Source organism: Schistocerca nitens, chromosome 10 (assembly GCF_023898315.1).
Source record: "Schistocerca nitens isolate TAMUIC-IGC-003100 chromosome 10, iqSchNite1.1, whole genome shotgun sequence".
NCBI classification, from domain to species: domain Eukaryota; kingdom Metazoa; phylum Arthropoda; class Insecta; order Orthoptera; family Acrididae; genus Schistocerca; species Schistocerca nitens.
Genome location: NC_064623.1, coordinates 169,655,239 through 169,677,185, shown reverse-complemented (window position 1 = coordinate 169,677,185; position 21,947 = coordinate 169,655,239). Strand labels below are relative to the sequence as shown.

General features: G+C 38.7%; 1 protein-coding gene across 1 annotated transcript in view; it reads left to right on the top strand.

Annotated features, from left to right (window-relative positions):
* The window catches only part of LOC126210589 (actin-histidine N-methyltransferase), a 450,900-nt gene that overhangs the window by 19,987 nt on the left and 408,966 nt on the right, over nt 1–21,947 (top strand). Inside the window, exons 4-5 of the mRNA XM_049939857.1 lie at nt 3,348–3,572; nt 19,309–19,500. Of these exons, the coding sequence (XP_049795814.1) occupies nt 3,348–3,572; nt 19,309–19,500 (417 nt within the window). The remainder of the gene's footprint in view (nt 1–3,347; nt 3,573–19,308; nt 19,501–21,947) is intronic.

Here is a 21,947-nt window from a genome sequence, read left to right as displayed (position 1 = left end):
CAGCACCACTTGAGTGGAACAGGGAAGGGCGGACGTAATAATGGGACCAAAAGTCCCATTTTCCACTCAGAGTGAGGTGGCTTATGGATTAGATTAGATTAATACTAGTTCCATGGGTCATGAATATGATATTTCGTAATGATGTGGAATGAGTCAAATTTTCCAATACATGACATAATTAAGTTAATTTAACAATATAATTAAGTTAATATAACAACCTTTTTTTTATCTAAAAATTCCTCTATGGAGTAGAAGGAGTTGTCATTCAGAAATTCTTTTAATTTCTTCTTAAATACTTGTTGGTTATCTCTCAGACTTTTGATACTATTTAGTAAGTGACCAAAGACTATAATTCACCCCTTTCTGTACCAAAGTTAGATTTAATATTGAATAGTGAAGATCATTCTTTCTCCTAGTATTGTAGTTATGCACACTGCTATTACTTTTGAATTGGGTTTGGTTGTTAATAACAAATTTCGTAAGAGAGTATATATACTGAGAAGCTACTGTGAATATCCCTAGATCCTTAAATAAATGTCTGCAGGATGATCTTGGGTGGACTCCAGCTATTATTCTGATTACACGTTTTTGTGCAATAAATACTTTATTCCTCAGTGATGAATTACCCCAAAATATGATGCCATATGCAAGCAATGAGTGAAAATAGGCATAGTAAGCTAATTTACTAAGATGTTTATCACCAAAATTTGCAATGACCCTTACTGCATAAGTAGCTGAACTCAAACATTTCAGCAGATCATCAATGTGTTTCTTCCAATTTAGTCTCTCATCAATGGACACACCTAAAAATTTTGAATATTCTACCTTAGCTATATGCTTCTGTTTAAGGTCTATATTTATTAATGGCATCATACCATTGACTGTACGGAACTGTATGTACTGTGTCTTATCAAAATTCAGTGAGAATCCATTTACAAGGAACCACTTAGTAATTTTCTGAAAGACATTATTGACAATTTCATCAGTTAATTCTTGTTTGTCAGGTGTGATTACTATACTTGTATCATCAGCAAAGAGAAATAACTTTGCCTCTTTATGAATATAGAATGGCAAGTCATTAATATATATTAAGAACCACAAAGGACCCAAGACAGACCCTTGTGGAACCCCATTCTTGATCTGTAGACATCGAGCAAAGTCCATGTCCCTGCCTAACCCTTTGTTGATTTTAATTGAAGCAGCTACACTCGTGCAGAAAAAAACAGAACACCTTGAACAGGAAATTCACTCATGCTGCATCCGCCTGGTTCCAGATCATCTGGTTGGCATTGGATCACAACACTGCATCCATTGTTTCACCATATCCCACACGTTTTTGATTGGCGACATGTCTCATGATCTTGCAGGCGTGGGCAGAAGGCTGACATCCTGTGACACCAAGAAGGCACGTGTTTCTGGAGCAACATGTGGTTGCATGTTGACCTGCTGAAAAAAGGCATCTGGAATGTTGTGCAGAAAGGGTACGGCTAAGAATTGCAGGATGTCATTTATGTAGCTCATACTGGTCACAGTGTGCTGAACATGCACCAACTGTGATTTGTGGTTGTACAGAATAGCACCCCACCCCAGAAGGCCTTAAGTTGGTGCAGTATGTCTTGTGCTAAAGCAGTCACTGTGAAGCTGCTCTCCCTATCTGTGGCAAACCAAAATGTGGCCATCATTTTCAAGTAAACAGAACCTGGCTTCATCCGAAAGCGCTATCTGATATCGTTCCTGTCCCCAGTGACGTCGCTCCATTCACCATTGCAGTCTAGCATGTTTCTGCACTTTCGTCAAAGGTAGACAGAGAAGTGGGTGATGCACACACAATTTGTGCCACAATAATCGGTTGCATACTGTCACCTCTGACAGTGTACGATGTGTTACACTATTCCACCGTTACACTAGAGCTGAGGAGAATACAGATCTGTCCTGATGAGGTGTCGAGCTTAATTGAGGGTGGTCAGGGTGGTGAGACCTGATCCGTCTCGTCTTGTTCTATAGTCTTCCGTGAATGGTTCGGCACACACCTGTTGCACTGCCAAAACAGTTTGTCCCATACAAGCAGCAATTTCTCAGATGGATGCATCACAGTCTCTCGTGCCAGAATGCACCCTCTTTCAAACTCACTGATTTGACAGTACAGTTCACACATACATGTGCGAGGCATCCTGCACATCTGCTCAAGTCACACTGATCCATTACCTCCAGTTTTCAGTGACAGGAGCTGCAGGCACATTTTGTGGGTAGGTGGTGTCGCACCGTGATATCGATGTTGACTTGCAGGCCGACATGGTTCAGATGCTGATCATTTCTGCAGAACATACTAATGTACATGTCCTGTGAATGTGAACATCCTATCTGTAATCATTCAAGCTGTTTTTTATTATCATAGTCATGGAATTTGCAAAGTTCACACTTACGGTTGTGAACTATTTGACTGGTATTATCAGTAATCAAATATTGTGGGATTTTCTGCACGTATTAGACCTGCTTGCGATCCACTCACAGATTACGGAGACATTTGGGCTGAAGTGCACTTCCAGTATCTGCAGCTCTAGCTTTGTGATGTTGGCAGTAGTCGGTGGGAGATAGTGTACGGTAACCAATGAGAATAACCGAATCTAATGATTTCATTTGACAGAAGTTAGGAACTTATTACCTTTGTTTTCGATATGGATTGCCAGAATAATTTTTACTGATGTGGTTATTGTGAGTTTTGTGGTTGGTTGCTGATTCTGGTATTTATTTGTTGAATAGAAAAAACTGATTCGCCAGAAGACTAAGCTGTAGCAAAGCCCAAGGCTTAGGTTAGTTTGGAGTGCAAAGTTCTGCTTGTGAACTAGCAAAGGCAACAAATCTCAAGATGAAAATATGTCTGCCATAATGATTGACGTGTAGCTTAGCACGAGTTACACATTTGTCGTTGCAACAATCTAGTTGTATGTCTTTATTTCCAGGTTCGCCCAAAACTGTAGTAACGTGTTTAATTTCTCCCCTAATAGAACAAAGTACCAGCTAACTTTATTTTCAAACTATAGAAAATTATGAACTAACATTCTAATTCATTACTGACAGCTGATTCAGTATTCATTGTATTCAGTTAGCGTTGTTAGTCACACTACTTGTTACTGACATCAGCATATCAGCTGCTGACACTGTAAGTGCTTTTCTGCTGTCCAGTATAATACTCATAATTTTTTCCACATGTATTCCTCAGTGTAACTGGATTTAGGTGATATGTTGAAGATGTGACTGTGCTCCAGGTAGAACAGCCACTTAGTTAAAGCTTAAAGGTGGCAGTTTATTGCTTCGTGTGCTGACAGTCTTTTTTCTGTTCCAAACAGCCATGAAGATACCACCAGAGAAGGAGCGCACAGGATGCACAGAGCGGCTGTTGTCGTGGGCGGTGGCGAATGGTGCAGAGGTGCGTGGTGTTAAGGTCACCCACTTCCCAAACTATGGTTTGGGTCTACAAGCAGAGAGAGACATCAGTGAAGGCGAGCTAGTGGTTGCAATCCCGAGGCACATCATGCTGACAACAGACACTGCTCGAAAGTCACCAATACTCGGTAAGTCAGTTCTGGTGACTCTCATGAAAAGAAGTTGTGGTTCAGCTTAGGTTGTCTGCATGTCACTTGAATAAGAAGCTTTATTCCAAACTATAGGCTAGTTTCAATCTAGCAGCAGCTTCTACTGTACAATTAGAGTTTATCATACATATGTTATTGATAAATGACACGAGGAAAAAAAATAGAGAATGTTAGGGCATGTTCGAAATACCCTGTCGATCCCACTGTATATGAATCACAATACAGAACATAATCTCAGGTAATCCTGCTCACACCTATTGCCAAACAAAATATGCAGCACAAATGAGCACATGGATGAAAAATTAATTATCCCAACGAAACATAATGTTAATATTCTGCAACACTGCCTCCAGCTTTGATGACAGCCTCAATTTGGCAAGGCAGAGATATGCAAAATCGAGCTAAAGCCAATTATTGATTATTAGATTGCATAGAGCTACCAAATTGTGGGCATGTGGATTGCTATGTTTCATCCGTTTTTACGAATATTCCCAGATATTTTCTGTAAGATTAGGATTTGGTGATTCAGTGCGTCATTCAAAATGCCTTAGTGTAAAACCAGGAATATATGTGTGCAAGCTTGTGAACTGTCATCTTGAAAGGTGGGTTATGCTCGATGGAGCAATTCGTACATGTAGCGAAACCGTGTGCTTAGCGTTCGCTGCCCACAGCAAAAAATGCCTTTGTTCTAATTATGTCCACCCCAAATCCTATTTCACAATAATATAAAACATGCTGCTCTTCTGTAAACTTTCTCCGTGTAGTCCATTAATCCTATTTGATAAGGACCCCGCACTGCACAGCAGTATTCCAAAAGAGGATGGACAAGCTTAGTATTGACAGTCTCTTTAACAGATCTGTTGCATCGGTGAAGTGTTCTGCCAATGAAACACAGTTTTTTGGTATGTCGTCTCCACAAAAATTTCTATGTTGTTCATAATAATAATTCCTAGGTATTTAGTTGAATTTATGGCCTTTAGATTTCACTGATTTATTGTGTAACCAAAGTTTACTGGATTCCTTTTAGCATTCATATGGATGACCTCACACTTTTTGTTATTTACGGTCAACTGCCAATTTTTGCACCATACAGATATATTTTCTAAACTGTTTTGAAATTTGTTTTGATCTTCTGATAACTTTACTAGACAGTAAACAACAGCATCAACTGCACTCAACCTGAGGTGGTTGCTCAGATTGTCTCCTAAATTGTTTATATAGATAAGAAACAGCAGAGGGCCTTTAACACTACCTTGGCGAATGCCAGAAATCGCCTCTGTTCTATTCAATGACTTTCTGTCAATTACTACAAACTATGATCTCTGATAGGAAATAATGAATCCAGTCACATAACTGACAAGATATTCCATGAGCATAGAATTTGACTGTAAGCCACTTGTGAGATACAGTTTCAAAAACCTTCTTGTAATCTATATACATGAAATCAATTTGAAATCCTTTGTCAATAGTACTCAACACTTCGTGTGAATAAAGAGCTAGTTATGTTTCACAAGAATGATGTTTTCTAAATCTGTGTTGACTGTGTGCCAATAGACTGTTCTGTTCGAGATAATTCATAATGTTTGAACCCAATATATGTTCCAAAATCATGCGGCATATTGACGTGAATAATATGGGCCTGTAATTCATTGGATTACTCCTATTGCCTTTCTTGCATCTTGGTGTGACCTCTGCAACATTCCATTCTTTGGTTACATGTCTTTTGTCGAGCGAGCGATTGCATGCGATTGTCAAGTATGGACCTATTGCATCAGCATACTCCGAAGGGAACCTAATTGGTATACAGTCCGGACTGGAAGACTTGCTTTTATCAAGTGGTTTAAGGTGTTTCACTATTGTGAGGATACTTATGTTGGCAACTGTTCTCGGGTGAAGGAATTTTGGAAGGCTGTGTTTAGTAACTCTGCTTTGACAGCACTGTCTTTGATAGTATTTCCATTACTATCGTGCAGAGAAGGCATTGATTGTGTCATGCCATTAGCATAGTTTACAAATGACCAGAATCTCTTTGGATGTTCTGCCCTGTTTCAAGACAGTTTTCTGTGGAAACTGTTATAAGCATCTTGGATTGAAGTCCACGCTAAATTTCAAGCTTCCATAAAAGATTGCCAGTCTTGGAGATTTTGCATTTGTTTGGTTGGCAGCCCTGCAGCCAGGCAACTAGCGCGAGTTTTGGTGTTCTCGTAAAGATAAGTCATTTTAGATTATAAAACATATAGATTAGTACTGATTACGTGGTAAATAAGTGTATTAGTGTGCCGTTTAAGTGTACCATTAAAGGTTTCATTTTTCTTTACGTAATATAGCAGAAAACGCGAAAAGACCGTACAGTCGTATTTTCTGTTTACGTTCTGCTGCAGCAAATCTATAGAATTTCGTTTAGTTGTTCCTTGCTCTCTGCGGCAATTTAACTTAGCGTACCTCTTCATTATTTAACTAGCATTTCCGGAAAGTTGCGTAAAGTTTAAGTTGTTGTTTCAGAAACTTTGCACTTTTGTTTTTGTTTACACACAGTTGCGTATAGGCCAAATTTGTGTAACCATATTTTCGTGTTTATCTGTAATTTAACTGACTTATTCTTAATAAACTATTACGTTTATCATGAGTGAAAAGTGCTTGACTTGCCGTAGAATTGTTAGGTCGGGGCTTTGGTGTGATGGGTGCTGTAGTTTTTTCCATGTGGGTGACTGTAGTGGTGTGGGAATAGGGGAAGTAAATGAGACTCATCAGTGGTTTTGTAGGATTTGTAGTAGAGATAGGAAGATACTAGAACAGGAGGGGAAAATTGCTGCCCTTCAGGCTGAGTTAGACAAGGCCAGGGGAGATCTTGACAGGTTAAGGAGGGAGAAGGGTAAAGAGAGGTGGGAAGTGGCAACAGGAGGAACAAGCCTAGAACTTTGTCCGACAGCTTTATGGTGAATGTGGAAAATAGATTAGACCTGTTGCTTCAGTTAGAAGCTGGTGAGCCTCAAGCAGTTGCAGGTGTAGACAGGGCACAACAAACTTTCAGCAGCAAATTGAAAAGTAAGAATGTAGGGAAATCAGTAAAGAGAAAGAAAGTGTTGTTGTTAGGTAGTTCCCATGGAAGAGGGGTTGGCCAACTTTTGCAGGATGAACTAGGATCAGAATACCAGGTCACCAATTTTTTTAAACCTAGTGCTGGTCTGGAGCAGGTGACAGAGGATTTAGGATCACTTTGCAAAGATTTCACTAAGGAAGACACCGTGGTTATAGTGGGTGGGGCAGGTAACAGTATTGACAGAGATCCTGGGTACAGTATAGAATGTGACCTGGCGAAGATTGCATCAGCATCGAAGCATATTAGTGTTGAGTTTGTATCTGTTCTTGGGCGCCATGACGGACCTCTTTGAACTCTTCTGTCAAGAGAGTTAATTTGGAGCTGGAACGGCTGCTCATGTCGGGTGGGGGGTCACACATTGGTGTGGTTCATGTTGATTCTCTCAGTAGGTGGGATTATACTAGGCATGGCCTTCACCTCAACAGGAAGGGGAAGGGTAAATTGGCTGGGGAAATAGCAGGAAAGTTAAAGGGGGGAGGCACTGTCATGAGTGGTAAAATACCAGTGGTTATAGGATTCAGAAAAGACTCTTTTTTTACGGTAGGGAGGACAGAAAGAAAGCAAATTTTAAGAGAGGTTAGAACTGAGACAAACCTTCAGTTTGAGAAAGAAATCAAAAAACATAATTCCAGCTTATTACATCAGCATAAACAGCCATTGGTTAAGAATTTTCAACTGTCAGCAGATATTTTAACTCCACCCAATTTTAACTCAGTCAATGTGAAATGTCAGCTATCTTTATTGCATCAAAATATTCGAGGACTGAGAAATAAAATTAATGAATTAACTATCTGCGTAGATGAATTAGAGTCTTCAAACCCAGCTGACATAATCTGCCTCTCTGAACATCATGTAACCACTGGTATAGAACTTTTAAGTGTTACAGGGTTTAGGTTAGCATCTCACTTTTGTAGATCAGAAATGGAGAAAGGAGGAGTTGCCACATTCATCAGGAACTGTCATAAATTTAAGAACATAGACATTCATAAATTTTGCCTAGAACAGCATATGGAAGCATGTGCAACAGGATTAGAATTTCACAAAAAATCCTTCATAATATTAAGTGTATATCGAGCACCTGCAGGTAACTTTAGTCTGTTTGTAAACCACCTTGAAGCTGTACTGGCCCATTTAACAACCAAAAACAAAGAAATAGTGGTTGCTGGTGATTTCAATGTAGATTTCCTTAAAGACTCTCCCAATAAGAACTTATTTGAGTTAGTAACACTATCATTCAACTTAATTCCCACTGTAAAGTTCCCCACTAGGATAGCCACTTGCTCACAAACAGTCATTGATAATATCTTTATAGAAAAGTCCAATGAACAAAATTATATTACAAAACCAATAGCCAATGGCCTCTCAGACCATGACATGCAGTTCCTTCTGTTAAATGTTAATACTGAACAGGATATAAAATCTGTTAAATCTGAGCCCAAGAGGGTAATCAGTAAGCCAAAAGTTGATTATTTTAGGACACTCCTCAGAGACATTCACTGGACTGATGTTTACAGTGCTCATGGCATGAATTAAAAATATAACATTTTTGCTAATAAAGTGCTTACCTTATTCGAACACTGCTTTCCCCCAAAACTTACCAAGGTTAGAGCAAAGTCTACAAAGAAGCCATGGATTACTCGAGGAATAGGGGTATCTTGTAAAACAAAAAGAAAACTGTATCTGTCAATCCGAAACATTTCCAATGTTGATGCTATAGCGCATTATAAGAAATACTGCAAAATATTAAAGACTGTAATACGGATGTCAAAGCAAATATATTACAAGGAAAAGATAGTCATATCAGATAACAAAATAAAGACAATATGGGATATAGTGAAGGAGGAGACCGGTAGAACCAGACATGAAGAGGAACAAATAGCATTAAGAGTAAATGATACATTGGTGACAGGTGTGTATAGTGTTGCAGAACTTTTTAACAAACATTTTATAACTGTTACTGAAAAGATTGGGTTGTCAGGTTCAGTAGATGCTGCTATGGATTACCTTAGACCAGACATTTCAAGTAACTTCCATAATATGAATTTGACCCTCACCACCCCCAACAGAAATAATGTCCATCATAAAATCTTTAAAATCAAACACATCTAGTGGGTATGATGAAATATCAACAAAGTTAATTAAAGAATGTGATTCTGAGCTAAGTAACATATTAAGCTATCTGTGTAACCAGTTGTTTATCAGTGGAATATTTCCTGAATGGCTGAAATATGCTGAAGTTAAGCCACTGTTTAAGAAGGGAGATAAAGAAATAGCATCAAATTTCCATCCAATTTCACTGTTGCCAGCATTCTCAAAAATTTTCGAAAAAGTAATGTACAGTCGTCTTTATAACCATCTTATCTCAAATAACATACTGTCAAAGTCACAGTTTGGATTTCTAAAAGGTTCTGATATTGAGAAGGCTATCTACACTTACAGTGAAAATGTGCTTAATTCATTAGACAAAAAAGTGCAGGCAACTGGTATATTTTGTGATCTGTCAAAGGCATTTGACTGTGTAAATCACAATATCCTTTTAAGTAAACTAGAATATTATAGTGTAACAGGAAATGCTGCAAAATGGTTCAAAGCTTATATCTCTGGCAGGAAACAAAGGGTGATATTAGGAAAGAGACATGTATCAAGCTATCAGGCATCATCCAAATGGGAACTAATTACATCTGGGGTCCCACAAGGTTCTATTTTGGGGCCCTTACTTTTTCTTGTGTATATCAATGACCTTTCATCAGTAACATTACCAGATGGCAAGTTTGTTTTGTTTGCCGATGACACAAACATTGCAATAAATAGCAAATAAAGTGTAGTCTTAGAAAGATCAGCCAATAAAATATTTGTGGACATTAATCACTGGTTCCTAGCCAATTCTTTGTCACTAAACTTTGAAAAAACACACTACATGCAGTTCAGAACTTGTAAGGGCTGTCCCAAGAGTATATGTCTAACATATGATGACAAGAAGATAGAAGAAGTGGACAGTGTTAAATTCTTGGGATTACAGCGTGATAATAAATTCAACTGGGAGGGGCACACCACAGAACTGCTGAAGCGTCTTAACAAATCTCTGTTTGCAATGCGAATTTTGTCAGACATAGGGGATATAAAAATGAAAAATCTGGCATACTATGCTTACTTTCATTCCATAATGTCATATGGGATTATTTTTTGGGGTAATTCATCAAGCCAAGCTAAAGTTTTCCGGGCACAAAAACGTGCAGTAAGAGTTATATGTGGTGTGAACTCAAGAACATCCTGCAGAAGCCTGTTTAGGGAACTAGGGATACTAATTACTGCTTCCCAATATATTTATTCCTTAATGAATTTTGTCATTAAAACTATATCACTTTTTCAAACCAACAGCTCAATTCATGGAATCAATACTAGAAATAAGAATAATCTTCACAAGGATTTAAAGTCACTTAGTCTTGTACAAAAAGGTGTGCATTATTCAGGAACACACATTTTCAATAACTTGCCAGCAGCCATAAAAAGCTTAACAACCAATGAAATTCAGTTTAAGAGAAGCCTAAAGGATTGCCAGCAGCCATAAAAAGCTTAACAACCAATGAAATTCAGTTTAAGAGAAGCCTAAAGGATTTATTGGTGGCCAACTCCTTCTACTCCATTGATGAATTTCTTAGTAAAACCAACTGATTTGTATATAAGTACAACATAACTTCTGCACAATTTCAGTGCAGTAATGTGTTCATTGAAAATGTGTGTGTGTGTGTGTGTGTGTGTGTGTGTGTGTGTGTGTGTGTGTGTGTGTGTGTGTGTAAGTATAATCTAACTTCTGCACCATTTCAGTGCAGTAATGTGTTCATTGTAAATAAGTATTACAGTAGTTGTATTACATGTTTATTACCTTATAAATAAATAAAAAACTTTTTTATTTTAAATTCAGTGCATTAGTATTTGTAAAATGACTCTTAGTGTTCGTTAAAAAATGACGATCATTCCACTTGGGACCTGTGGAATGGTACATTAGCTTATTTGTTTTAGTTGTAATTATTTGTCATGTATTGTTGTTTTTCTGACATGTTCCACATCCTGGAGGACCACCTCACTAGGGATCAATTGGAATGAAAGTAAATCTAATCTAATCTAATTTAAATTTAGCATGCTTTTTTTCATTGTTTCCCGAACAGTGTTCTGACCCGTTTTGTGTACCAAGGGGATCAGCTTCTTCGTTTGTTAATTTATTTGGTGTAAATATCTAAATTGCTTTCAATACTATTTCTTCAAATTCAAGCCATGGCTGGGCTGCATTTACTGATATATTGTTAATTTGGAAGGAGTGTAGATTACCTCTCAGGAAGGTGTCAAGTGAATTTTTATCTGCTTTTTGAATATGTATATTTTTCATTTATTTGTGGCGGATTTAGGAGTTATAGTGTTCAGTCTGACAGCCCTGTGTTCACTAATCCCTGTATCCATTTTGATGCTCATTATTAACTCAGGATTATTTGTCGCTAAGAGGTCAAGTGTGTTTTCACAACCATTGACTATTCAAGTTGACTCGTGTGAACTAACTGCTCAAAATCATTTTCAGAGAATGCATGTAGCACAATTTCGGGGGATTTTTTAAGTGTACTGTCGGACTTATACCTGTATTTTTGCCAGCACATCGAGGGTAAATTGAAGTCACCACCAACGAAAATTGTATGAGTCGGGTATGTGTTTGAAATTAGACTCAAATTTACTTTCAACCTTTTGGCAATTGTATCATCTGAGTTGGGAGGTTGGTAAAAGGATCCAGTGAGTATTATCTAAAGTCTGTTAAACTGTTAGTGGAATGCTGCTGAATGTTTTATTATTCAAAAATGTTTTTGGATTCACGGTGGGTAGTTCCAGAAGAGACCCTGAGTTTGGATACGTAAAAAGGTTCATAATATTGCAACACACTGGCAGCTTTATAGAGAAAGTGTCAAGAGGCCATTTGCAACATACAATTGGAACCTTTTTTTCCACCTTTCTACACCAACTGCAATTATTGCATCACCATCTTACCTAAAACTTAAAAACAAATAGTTCGCCTGTGTTACTGTTCATAACCTAGGGAGGCTTGCAACAAACTGCTGGTGTATAACAGCCAAAGAAATGTCAAAGAAATTGGGTCAAGAGTTCCAAATCACGTCATAAAAAGAAAATTTTTATTTTGAAACGTGATGGGAGGTGAATGTAACGTGGAACCACAATGAATTATTTGCAAAAACTACAGGGGAACATGTGATAACTCAATTTTTTGCTGAAGACGATTATGATTTGAAAGTCTTGTTTCACCCTGAATTAAAGACAATTTCAGAAGATACGTCACATCGATATGCTGTTTACATGTATAGAATGCATGTTCTTTAGTGTATCGCAGTGGCAGATTTTCACAAATCAAATGAACTTGCTGATGAGATGTTTGAAAAAGAGTTCTTTTGAAGATTAATTTAGAAGCAACAGAAAGTATTTTTGTTTAATAAATGACAAAGAATTGAAGCAATAAATGTCACTGGATTTGAAATTTATCTGTTATTTGTAATGTTTTTTATTAGCAGATGATTAACAAATATTTTTATTCATGTAAATGAATAATATTTGGAATATATACTTCTATTTGTTATTCACAAATAATGAATAATAATTTTTAACCTGTATTTGTTATTTGGATAAATGTGGCCCAAGTCATGTGGTACATGAAGTGCATTGTGCAAATGCACACCGAAAATTTGCAGTCTATGTGCAAGTGAGTGCAAACATGTTATATCTGCATTATGTTCAGAAGTGCGTGACATCGGTGTGGCCATAGCCAAGTCCTCACTCACTAATGTGGTTAGGCAAAGAAGCATCAGTCATATTCGGCAACTTCCGCCAACGTTCGCATAATGTATTCACGCTCTGTGATGTACTGCAGATGAGTGCAGACCGTGCACATACGATACACACTTGCAGGGCTCTGTTGCACAGTATAGTCATTGTGAAGATGTAGGAGAAAAGAAAATAGTCACAAAGAAGGTTTAAATAAACATCCTGGCTCATGTTCACAGTAACTTGAGTGGACACACTAAATGGCATGAAAAACACCCTTGTAACGTCACAGAATCGCCTCCACCCTGAACTGCAGCCTCCACACACTACAGGTTAAACAACTCATTGGGGCATTAGTGCACCCTTTGGCTTGCCTGATATGAAACCAGGGAACATTGTGGCTCATTGGGCCACACAGTATGTCCCTGGTCAGTTATTGTCCAATTTCAGTGTTCTGGAGGTATGAATTAAAAAATGCTTTCAGTCACAACTTTTCATGTTTTATTAAGTACACGAAGCATTTTGGACCCTGTGGCTCCATCATCATCAGCTGTGAAATATGGATAAAATTAAATTTCAGTGTTATTTGGTACATTGAAGATGTGCAGCTTCATATGGCTCTGTGAGCAATTGTCTTTTGGGAGACAAGCCAGCTCCATGCAAGTAGTTTCCTTCACATTGTTTGCTTGGAATTGGCTGTTATGGATGTAAGTTCATTGGCAGCAACAATTCTTGTCAGGTTCAAAACGGATTGTCACTGACAAGACAGGACACTACTCTCAAATCTGTGCTGCCTATGATCTTTCTACAACCACCATTCTAAAGCTGTATTACTTGGCTGTGAATTGGTCACCGTTCCTTGTAGACCTGTTAGGCAGTCTGGGTCATTGAATGGTATTTTGTACACATGATCCGTGATGTAACCCACAGAAAGAAGTCTTAATGGAATGACATTGGGAGAGCATAGGGGCCCTGTGATGGAACCATCAAGACCCAGCCACCTCTCAGGAAGTGTCATTAAGCACATCCCACAGAATTGAAATCCAGACTGGGGTCTGCACTGAAATGCAGTGCGCACTCTGTCGACACTTGTTTGAGACACAGGGATATGTACACTTTGAGTAAGGTCTTTTACACTGGCTGTTTCTGCAAAGTTTTAGAACCACCTAATTCTGCTAGTTTTTGCTGGTTGTGCTCATACATACTGCTATTGATAATTCTGCAGCACCCTTATCACAGATTTCGATCTGCGTATGAGATGACTCCTGGTCTGTCACCATTCTGATGCATTCCAAATTAAATTGCGGTAGAGGACTAAGGAAAAACAGCTTTGAGAACTGCCAAACATTTTACAATAAACCCTGATTTGATATCTCTAATAGTTTCCAAGTTATGTTTTGAAATGATAGTGGGACCATATTGATGCCCTGCATAGTGAGAAGTTTTCCTCCCATTGAATTGTCTGGTTTATTTATTTCAAAATGGGGCTAATCAACATTGTTGCCGAATACCTCTTTTTGAGAATGGATATGTAATTTGTAGCAAAATGTCCTGTTATTGAAAATGAACATCACATAAAGGCACTTTGGGCATTTGCCTATTCCATGTGTTCTTCTTGCTTTTGTGATGATGCCGGGTATGAGTCACACAGCATACATACATTTCTAGCTGGTCTCATCACTACGCTGGACATGGGTTTCCATATACTTGTTTCCTGTGCTCCTCACACATCTCTCTGTAACCAGTTGTTCCTCATGTGGAAAAGAATTTTACCTCAATAAGATTGTGAATACTAACATCCTGTAAGAAAACTTGCTTACTTAGGAATGAATTTTAATCCTATGACTGTTATGTTAAACCTTTAGCTGTTGTGACACACTAGATCCATTTGATTGACATGCTTTATCTTTTGCTATAAACCCAACTGATGATGATATTTCAGTGTACGCCACTGGATTTCTCTCAGTTATGCATTTTTGCGCCACATTGTGAGACTGTGTTGTTGATACAGAAGACCATAAATAATGTAAACAGCACAGACAAATACTTCTGACTCTGACTGACTGCTTATCCAAAGCCCAGAGAAAAAAGGACTGCAAAGTGCTGAGACTGTTGAAAGGATTCAGTATTCGACACACGACAACTAGTGTGATGTTGCAGCATCAGACTCGGGGCTGCCATGTCTTGCACATAGCAGCCAAGATTAACAGGCTTACCACTCTACAGACGCTCTCCAAAACTGAAACTGTAAGCCAAAAATAACTTGCCCCATGACATTGACCATACAGTGTTCGAAGTTGTTATTTTATTTAATGAGTATATTTGGTAATGAAAATGTAACAGGGTGTCTACGACCCGGGAGATCTGGGAAAAACCCGGGAATTTTTTCATCCGGGAGAAAACCGGGAAAAACCCAGAATTTTTTTGAATTACGGGAATTTTTCATTGTTTTTGTTCTCAGTTAAATTTTTGTAATTTTGACTGGTAAGAAACAATACTCTATAACAAAGGATATTACTGTATCCTGCTACTGTAGAATAATACTGCAGCAATAAAACATGAACGAGAGAAAAAAATGAAATAAAACTTAAATTGCAAAGGAAATGCGCCATATACAGCAACAGAACACAGTGCTCATACAAGCGTCTGCCAACAGCAAAATGTGTCAAAGGCTTTAGGAAGACTATGCAATGCTTCATAACAACAAATTGCCCCCGATGAGCATGACGTCACAACTGTTAACATTAGATTTGTTTTAGCAGTTACGAGTGGGATCATGCACATGCGCAGTTGAGTAGTATCTTCTTCCGCTTGTGGCTACAGAAACGTGGCTGTTGGCTGTGTAATCAGTCGCGGGGGGTCGGGGGGGGGGGGGGGGCAGGCAAATTCATATTCTTGAGGAAAAAACATTGTTTCACAAAGCGCCTAGCATCCAGCGCACGTTGGTCTTTTGATTATTCGTATGACTTTGAAACGTGTCCCTGTCGGTTTTTGAACATTGTTGAACACATTCTAAGTTGATTTCTGAATGAATCATAAATTGATTTGTGAATGTGTGCATAGTGTACGTGATGTCTCTGTCAGTGGAATCCTTGTCACATCTAGAAATAAACTTTACTGCAGACGAAGGAGCTGAGCAGAGTATTGCCGAACGAAAGAAAACCAACCACTCTCTGATTATGTGGTTGATTGGGTTTGCGAATGATGAGCATTGTTAAGATTACCAGCGAAATCCATAGATTCAGACTACCAGAGTGCGAATAAATGACTAACAGGAATAACAGGTAAGAAAGATTACATATTATCTTCTCGGTGTATCCAGGAAAATGAAATTTTGACAGAAAATTTTTGGCCAGATCGCTATACCAGCAAGGGCCAGTTGTACAGTTTCCGGCTAGCAGCCACTTATCATTTAGCTACAATATAGCAGGTCAGCAACTGGAAACAGTTAATTCCATAAATTATCTGGGAGTACGCATTAGGAGTGATTTAAAATGGAATGATCATATAAAGTTGATCGTCAGTAAAGCAGATGCCAGACTGAAATTCATTGGAAGAATCCTAAGGAAATGCAATCCGAAAACAAAGGAAGTAGGTTACAGTACGCTTGTTCGCCCACTGCTTGAATACTGCTCAGCAGTGAGAGATCCGTACCAGATAGGGTTGATAGAAGAGATAGAGAAGGTCCAACGGAGAGCAGCACGCTTCGTTACAGGATCATTTAGTAATCGCAAAAGCATTACGGAGATGATAGATAAACTCCAGTGGAAGACTCTGCAGGAGAGACGCTCAGTAGCTCGGTACGGGCTTTTGTTGAAGTTTCGAGAACATACCTTCACCGAGGAGTCAAGAAGTATATTGCTCCCTCCTACTTGTATCTTGCGAAGAGACCATGAGGATAAAATCGGAGAGATTAGAGCCCACACAGAGGCATACCGACAATCCTTCTTTTCACGAACAATACGAGACTGGAATAGAAGGGAGAACCGATAGAGGTACTCAGGGTACCCTCCGCCACACACCATCAGGTGGCTTGCGGAGTATGGATGTAGATGTACATGTAGATGTAGAACGTCTATTCTGGAAGTAGTGTGGAAAACGCGTTGTACAGACATGTAACAATGCCTAACCGGAGAATAATCGCGGGATAACTAAACTGGTGATTCTGGCAGAGTGAAATTAACCGGCGAATAAGCTTTGACATTGGCAGGAATATGTACAGTATTACTGATGACAACATTGTTTGTTAGAATGAGGAAGGAGAAGAAATGGTGACATCGCTTAAAGTATGGAAGAATATGATAATTACAAATTTATATAAAAATTTCGCACTACTACTTTTCGATCTCATGCTTAAGAAACTGGAGTGTATGTATGAAGTGTAAAAGTATTTCCTAACCTAAAGCTTTTTGCTTGTAGTAGGCCTAATAGGCATTTGTAATTGGTACCTTGTGAATTATATTCTGCCGTGTTATAAAAATGACCATTTCTGCCAAAACAGTCTCGTTTATTTGGCGTGTGTTACAATTGCTGCAGTATTATAAATGCCTATTTTGTTTTATCTCGCAGACAGTGACAAAATACAGATAATCAGGTCAAGAAACCACACCAGTCTTGGACCTATTTGTAATTACAGCTTTTTCAGTATTAGACAACAACATTTCGATTTTTCATGTAGCAAAACGTTTGACGAGCTTTGATGAGGTAACAGATCCTTTTGCAGAAAGGAAAGCACGCCATGTAAAGCTGTAGCAAGATTAGAGACAAAAAAAATTCTACGAGCTAAGGATTGAAGAAATGTGCACTGTCTTGCTTGTCTCTTCTCTTTACTAGTTTTCTAGTTTTATGCATCCTATACTTAATGTGACATAAAGCAGCAAGTTGTTAGCTAATAGGGAATAAAGAGTGCAAATTTTCTGAAGCGTGTTTCTAAAAAAAAAGAAAAAGGGAGGAGGGGCAGGATGTCAAACCGGCTGACTGGAAGCAGGAGAGGCACCATAGGACATTTTAATTTCCACTGTCCTGAATATAGTTTGATGGCATCCAGTACAAAATATACACGTTTCAGTTCCACAGACCGAAATACAGTGATGTGCGATAGAAGAACGCTGTGTGAAGAGGTGTGGCGCTGCACTTTGGCGCTCTTAAGATAAAATAACATGTCTTACAATTCCTCAGACACATATGTTTTATGTATCCGACTCTTCAGAAAGATGTGTGCTACAAAATGTACATATTTTTGAAAATTCGATTTTTTAAAATTTTTGGCGTCCTTTCTCAAACACTCGAGGAACGCCACTATGTACTATTGCCCTGGTTCGGAAATATCGCAGATACGGGTCTGATGCGCAGAGCAGTCTGAGTTAAAATAGGGAAACGGGTAGTCTCCACGTGACCCGTGTTTACCTTTAGTGATTTCGCTGTTTCCTCTTTGTCTTCTGAACTCACGTCAAATGAAAACAAAATTGAGTTCTTTGGCCGGGAACTATCATGTGAATTAAAATATTCACATAATTACGTAAGGCTAAAATATGTTACTAGTTTCAGATTTTATTTTATTTCCACTTTTCTGACAGTCAAGCATTAATTGCCATGCAGAATGATGAAGTTATTTTTGTCGGTTTGCTGAAGAAATTTTCTTTTATTAATCTTTTCCGCTGAAGTAGTCAATATATTTGAAACAAAGGGTTTAGTTCCAAACTATTGGCTAGTTTCAATTGTTCGGTGCATTTCAAGTGTACGTTTTCATCTTCTAGCACATATGGCATTATGCAACAAAGAACCAGACATGAGATAGCAAAGTACTGGTACCCAAGGAAATTTACATCCTGAAACCACATTGAAAAGCTTAATATCAGGTCGATGCCTACTCCACTGGGAATCTGAGACTCATTTAAAAATCAGCTCTTTGATGACGAGCCATTTAGAAGAATTTATAGCCCAGAAGATCACACTTTTATGTCGTTAGTAAAAAATTTACTGGCACATTTGTGTGATATATCTTAAAATGTAATACGTGCATGAAAGACCAACATTATATGTGAAAGCTTAGCTTCTCTTGCAGCCTATTGGCCTTAGAGACCAATATTATACGTGAAAGCTTTGTTTTTCTTGTAGCAACATCATATATATTAATTTAAACCATTAACTTTTCCTGTTCGTGTGTTCGCACTACTTAACAGTGATGTTGCTATTGGCTGACTACACCATGTGTCCGAAGCTCTGAATATCTGCTGTCATCGGCTGGCGAGGTCACGTGACATGAGCTATGACTGGCTTACAAATACTCATCGCAATCTCTATTTCAATGCTTCGGAAAGTAACATGCGGTGTTTGGTGGAATTCGAATTTATACTTTTGTAATACGAAAATATGCAGTGTACATGTTACTACACATCAAACATCTTTCCAAAAGGTTTTTTTCCCCCTGAGTTTCGTTTTCTAAAGCGCCGGGAAATTCTACGCCCATGTATAAAACCATAACCATTCAAAGGATTGATAAATTATACAGTTCTGAGAGAAAATATACTCTCAATTAACAGGGAAAAACTATGTTTCCACCTGGGAGAAAGTGTATTTTTAACCGGGAAATCCGGGAATGTTTTTTCCTTGTCCGCATATACACCCTGTGTAATGATCCTGTGATGTTGATGGCTTCTGTATTTTCAGTATTTTATCCAGTTTGCAAATGTGTTAACAGAGGTGACTTTATAATTGCTGTAGATGATTGACACATCCACATTCCAGTATATTCAGTAGTCACATTTTTGTTGGTAAATGCACCAATGTTCTTTCTTACAGGTCCCTTGATACGTGAAGACACAATGCTACAGCATATGCCCAATGTGGCCCTGTCACTGCTGCTACTGGTGGAGAGATTTTCCGCCGACTCGTTCTGGCGCCCGTATATAGAAGCCCTGCCCAAGACGTACACCACTGTGTTGTACTTCACCACACAGGAGCTGCAAGAGCTGAAGGGGTCACCTGTTCTAGGTGAGGCCTGTGCTGCTGATTGACTCATATTTTGTACCCACTGTAATGTCACTGCCAAGATTCTCGTGTGAATAAGTAATAAAGTCATATTTTAGGTGGCTTATGTTTAGTTCAGCATCTTTAAATGGAAATTCCAAACTTACTTCTACAAAATACGAGGGCATCTGAAACATTATGCCTCTGAATTTCTTATTCTGTTCTCGATATTGCTCGAGGCACTACGTGTCGTACATTTTACTCACTCAACTTTCCTGATTCGTGGACACAAGTGGAATCCATCAGCCAGCAAAGGGCTCTGAACTGTACGAGGGAAAATCAGAAACTCTTTGTCCCTGTTTTTTACTAGCCAAAGTAAGATACATACAGGTAATGACAAATGTACATCCTATTCTACATACCTTACACTATTTTTCCACATGGACCCCACACAGATTCACACATTTGTCCCTCGCAGCCCTAAATTTGAGACGCCCATGCAATAGAATTTGTCCGGCTGACTACGGAACCACTGTCGGACTGCTGTCTTGGCTTCATCATTACTTGTGAATTGCTGTCCTACCATAAGTTTCTTCAGCAGTCCAAAAATGAGGAAATCACTACGGATGAGGTCCAGAATCTCCCATGAAATACCTGAAGCTTTTTTGGTCACAGGTGAACCCAGATGTTTCCACATCATGCTCTGTGGCTTGGATTCTGATGGGAAATGCAGTATCCACGTTTCATCTCCATTAACAATATGGTCCCGGAAACATTCACATTTCTTGGAATACCATTCCAGATGATTCAGAAAGACATCATTTCCTTGCATTTCATCATGTCATCCAACAGCTGAGGCACCCACCGATATGAAACCTCTCAGTGCCCTTAGCACCTACGAACAATGTCGTAAGCACTTCCATACAATATGGCAAGCTCCCAGGAAGTGGCCATGATGTACACACATCGATCTACTTTCACCAATGCATTCACATGGGAAATGTTGTCTTCAGTCAGCGACAAATGCGGCCTCCTCGACCACTAATTGTCATGCAAGACCTCATGGCCTTTCTTGAACTAACAGCACCACCACCACTCACACTTCTCAAAGTGAGACTGTTTTCCCCATATGTGGGCTGCATTTCCCTGTAGTTCTCAATGGGCCTTCATCCCCCACCTTGTTACTCTAATGCTGTGGATGTGCGAAGCACAACTGCCATATTTAACAACTGACAACAGTGCCGCGCATGAACCAAGAAAATTCCAACACTGGGAATGGATATGTTGACTTTGCATTTACAGCAGTAATTTGGCTGAAAAAAATAGGGCCGAAGACTTCCCGATTGGCCCATGTGGCATGTAACATGTTGGTGTATAACTGTGTTGGTGCATGAGAAACAGCTTTGCTGTAAGAGTTTCTAACAACAGAATTGCCAATTGCCAATTGAAATCCAAGAGAGTGAAAACTGTGTATGGTAGTGGTGGTAGTATCAACATCCGTAATGTGTGATGGTGTGTTGTTCATGCTCTTAATGAAGGAAACTGTGGTGCTGACCTCATTTGTGACAGGGCTTACTGCGTTTCCAAAACTTAAAGAATATGTTTGAGGGCTTCACTTTGATAGTGGTGAAGCAGTGCAAGCTGAAGCGAGGCCATGGCTTCATTAACGAAGTCAGACATTCTACAGTGACAGTATGAACAAAATGGTCTCTAGTTGGGAGAAATGTTCATCACCAGGGTAACTATGTTGAGAAATGCATGAAGAAATTGTAGAATGTTAATAAAGTCTGTTTTGTTGAAAAATGTTAAAGAGTTTCCACATATAGCATTCAGAGACATTACTTTTCATCATGCTTTTGTAAACTGGCTGATTGTATATGTTTGATACAGTTAACATTACTCTCTGCTGTACCTGCTGTCGATAGAGGCTGAAGCAGTGAGGGGTAACGGATTTCACACATGCCTCATGTTGGCTAGCAAGTGGTGCATGACATGGGTTTTTAGCTGTCACTTATAACACAGACTGTCAGACAGTATGGCCTTAAGGCAGAGCACTAGTTGGTGTTAAATTTCTATCAGCGTTCAGGATTCTTTCAGATTAAAAATCCCACTTGGTTAACTTAAGAATTGCTCTCATTGGATTTCGTGCTTTACTATGGTTATTACAATAGTCAGTTTGTTAATGCAGATGACTTCAGTAGTTGTTTTTATTTATTTTATCCATTTATTGATTTTTATATCCTGGCAAGATTAGGGCCATCATGCCCTCTTACATATAACAATGGATAACATTCATTATAATAAGATACACATATAGGAAATAAAAAATTCAGAAATTACTATGTTTCAGAAAAAATGCAGATCACATTTATTCATGAGAAGTATAATAATAAAATAAATGACAGGAAAGTAGGTATACTCTGAGATCACTAGCAGCAATGGACTTCAGATACGGAATGCAATAGAGTGAG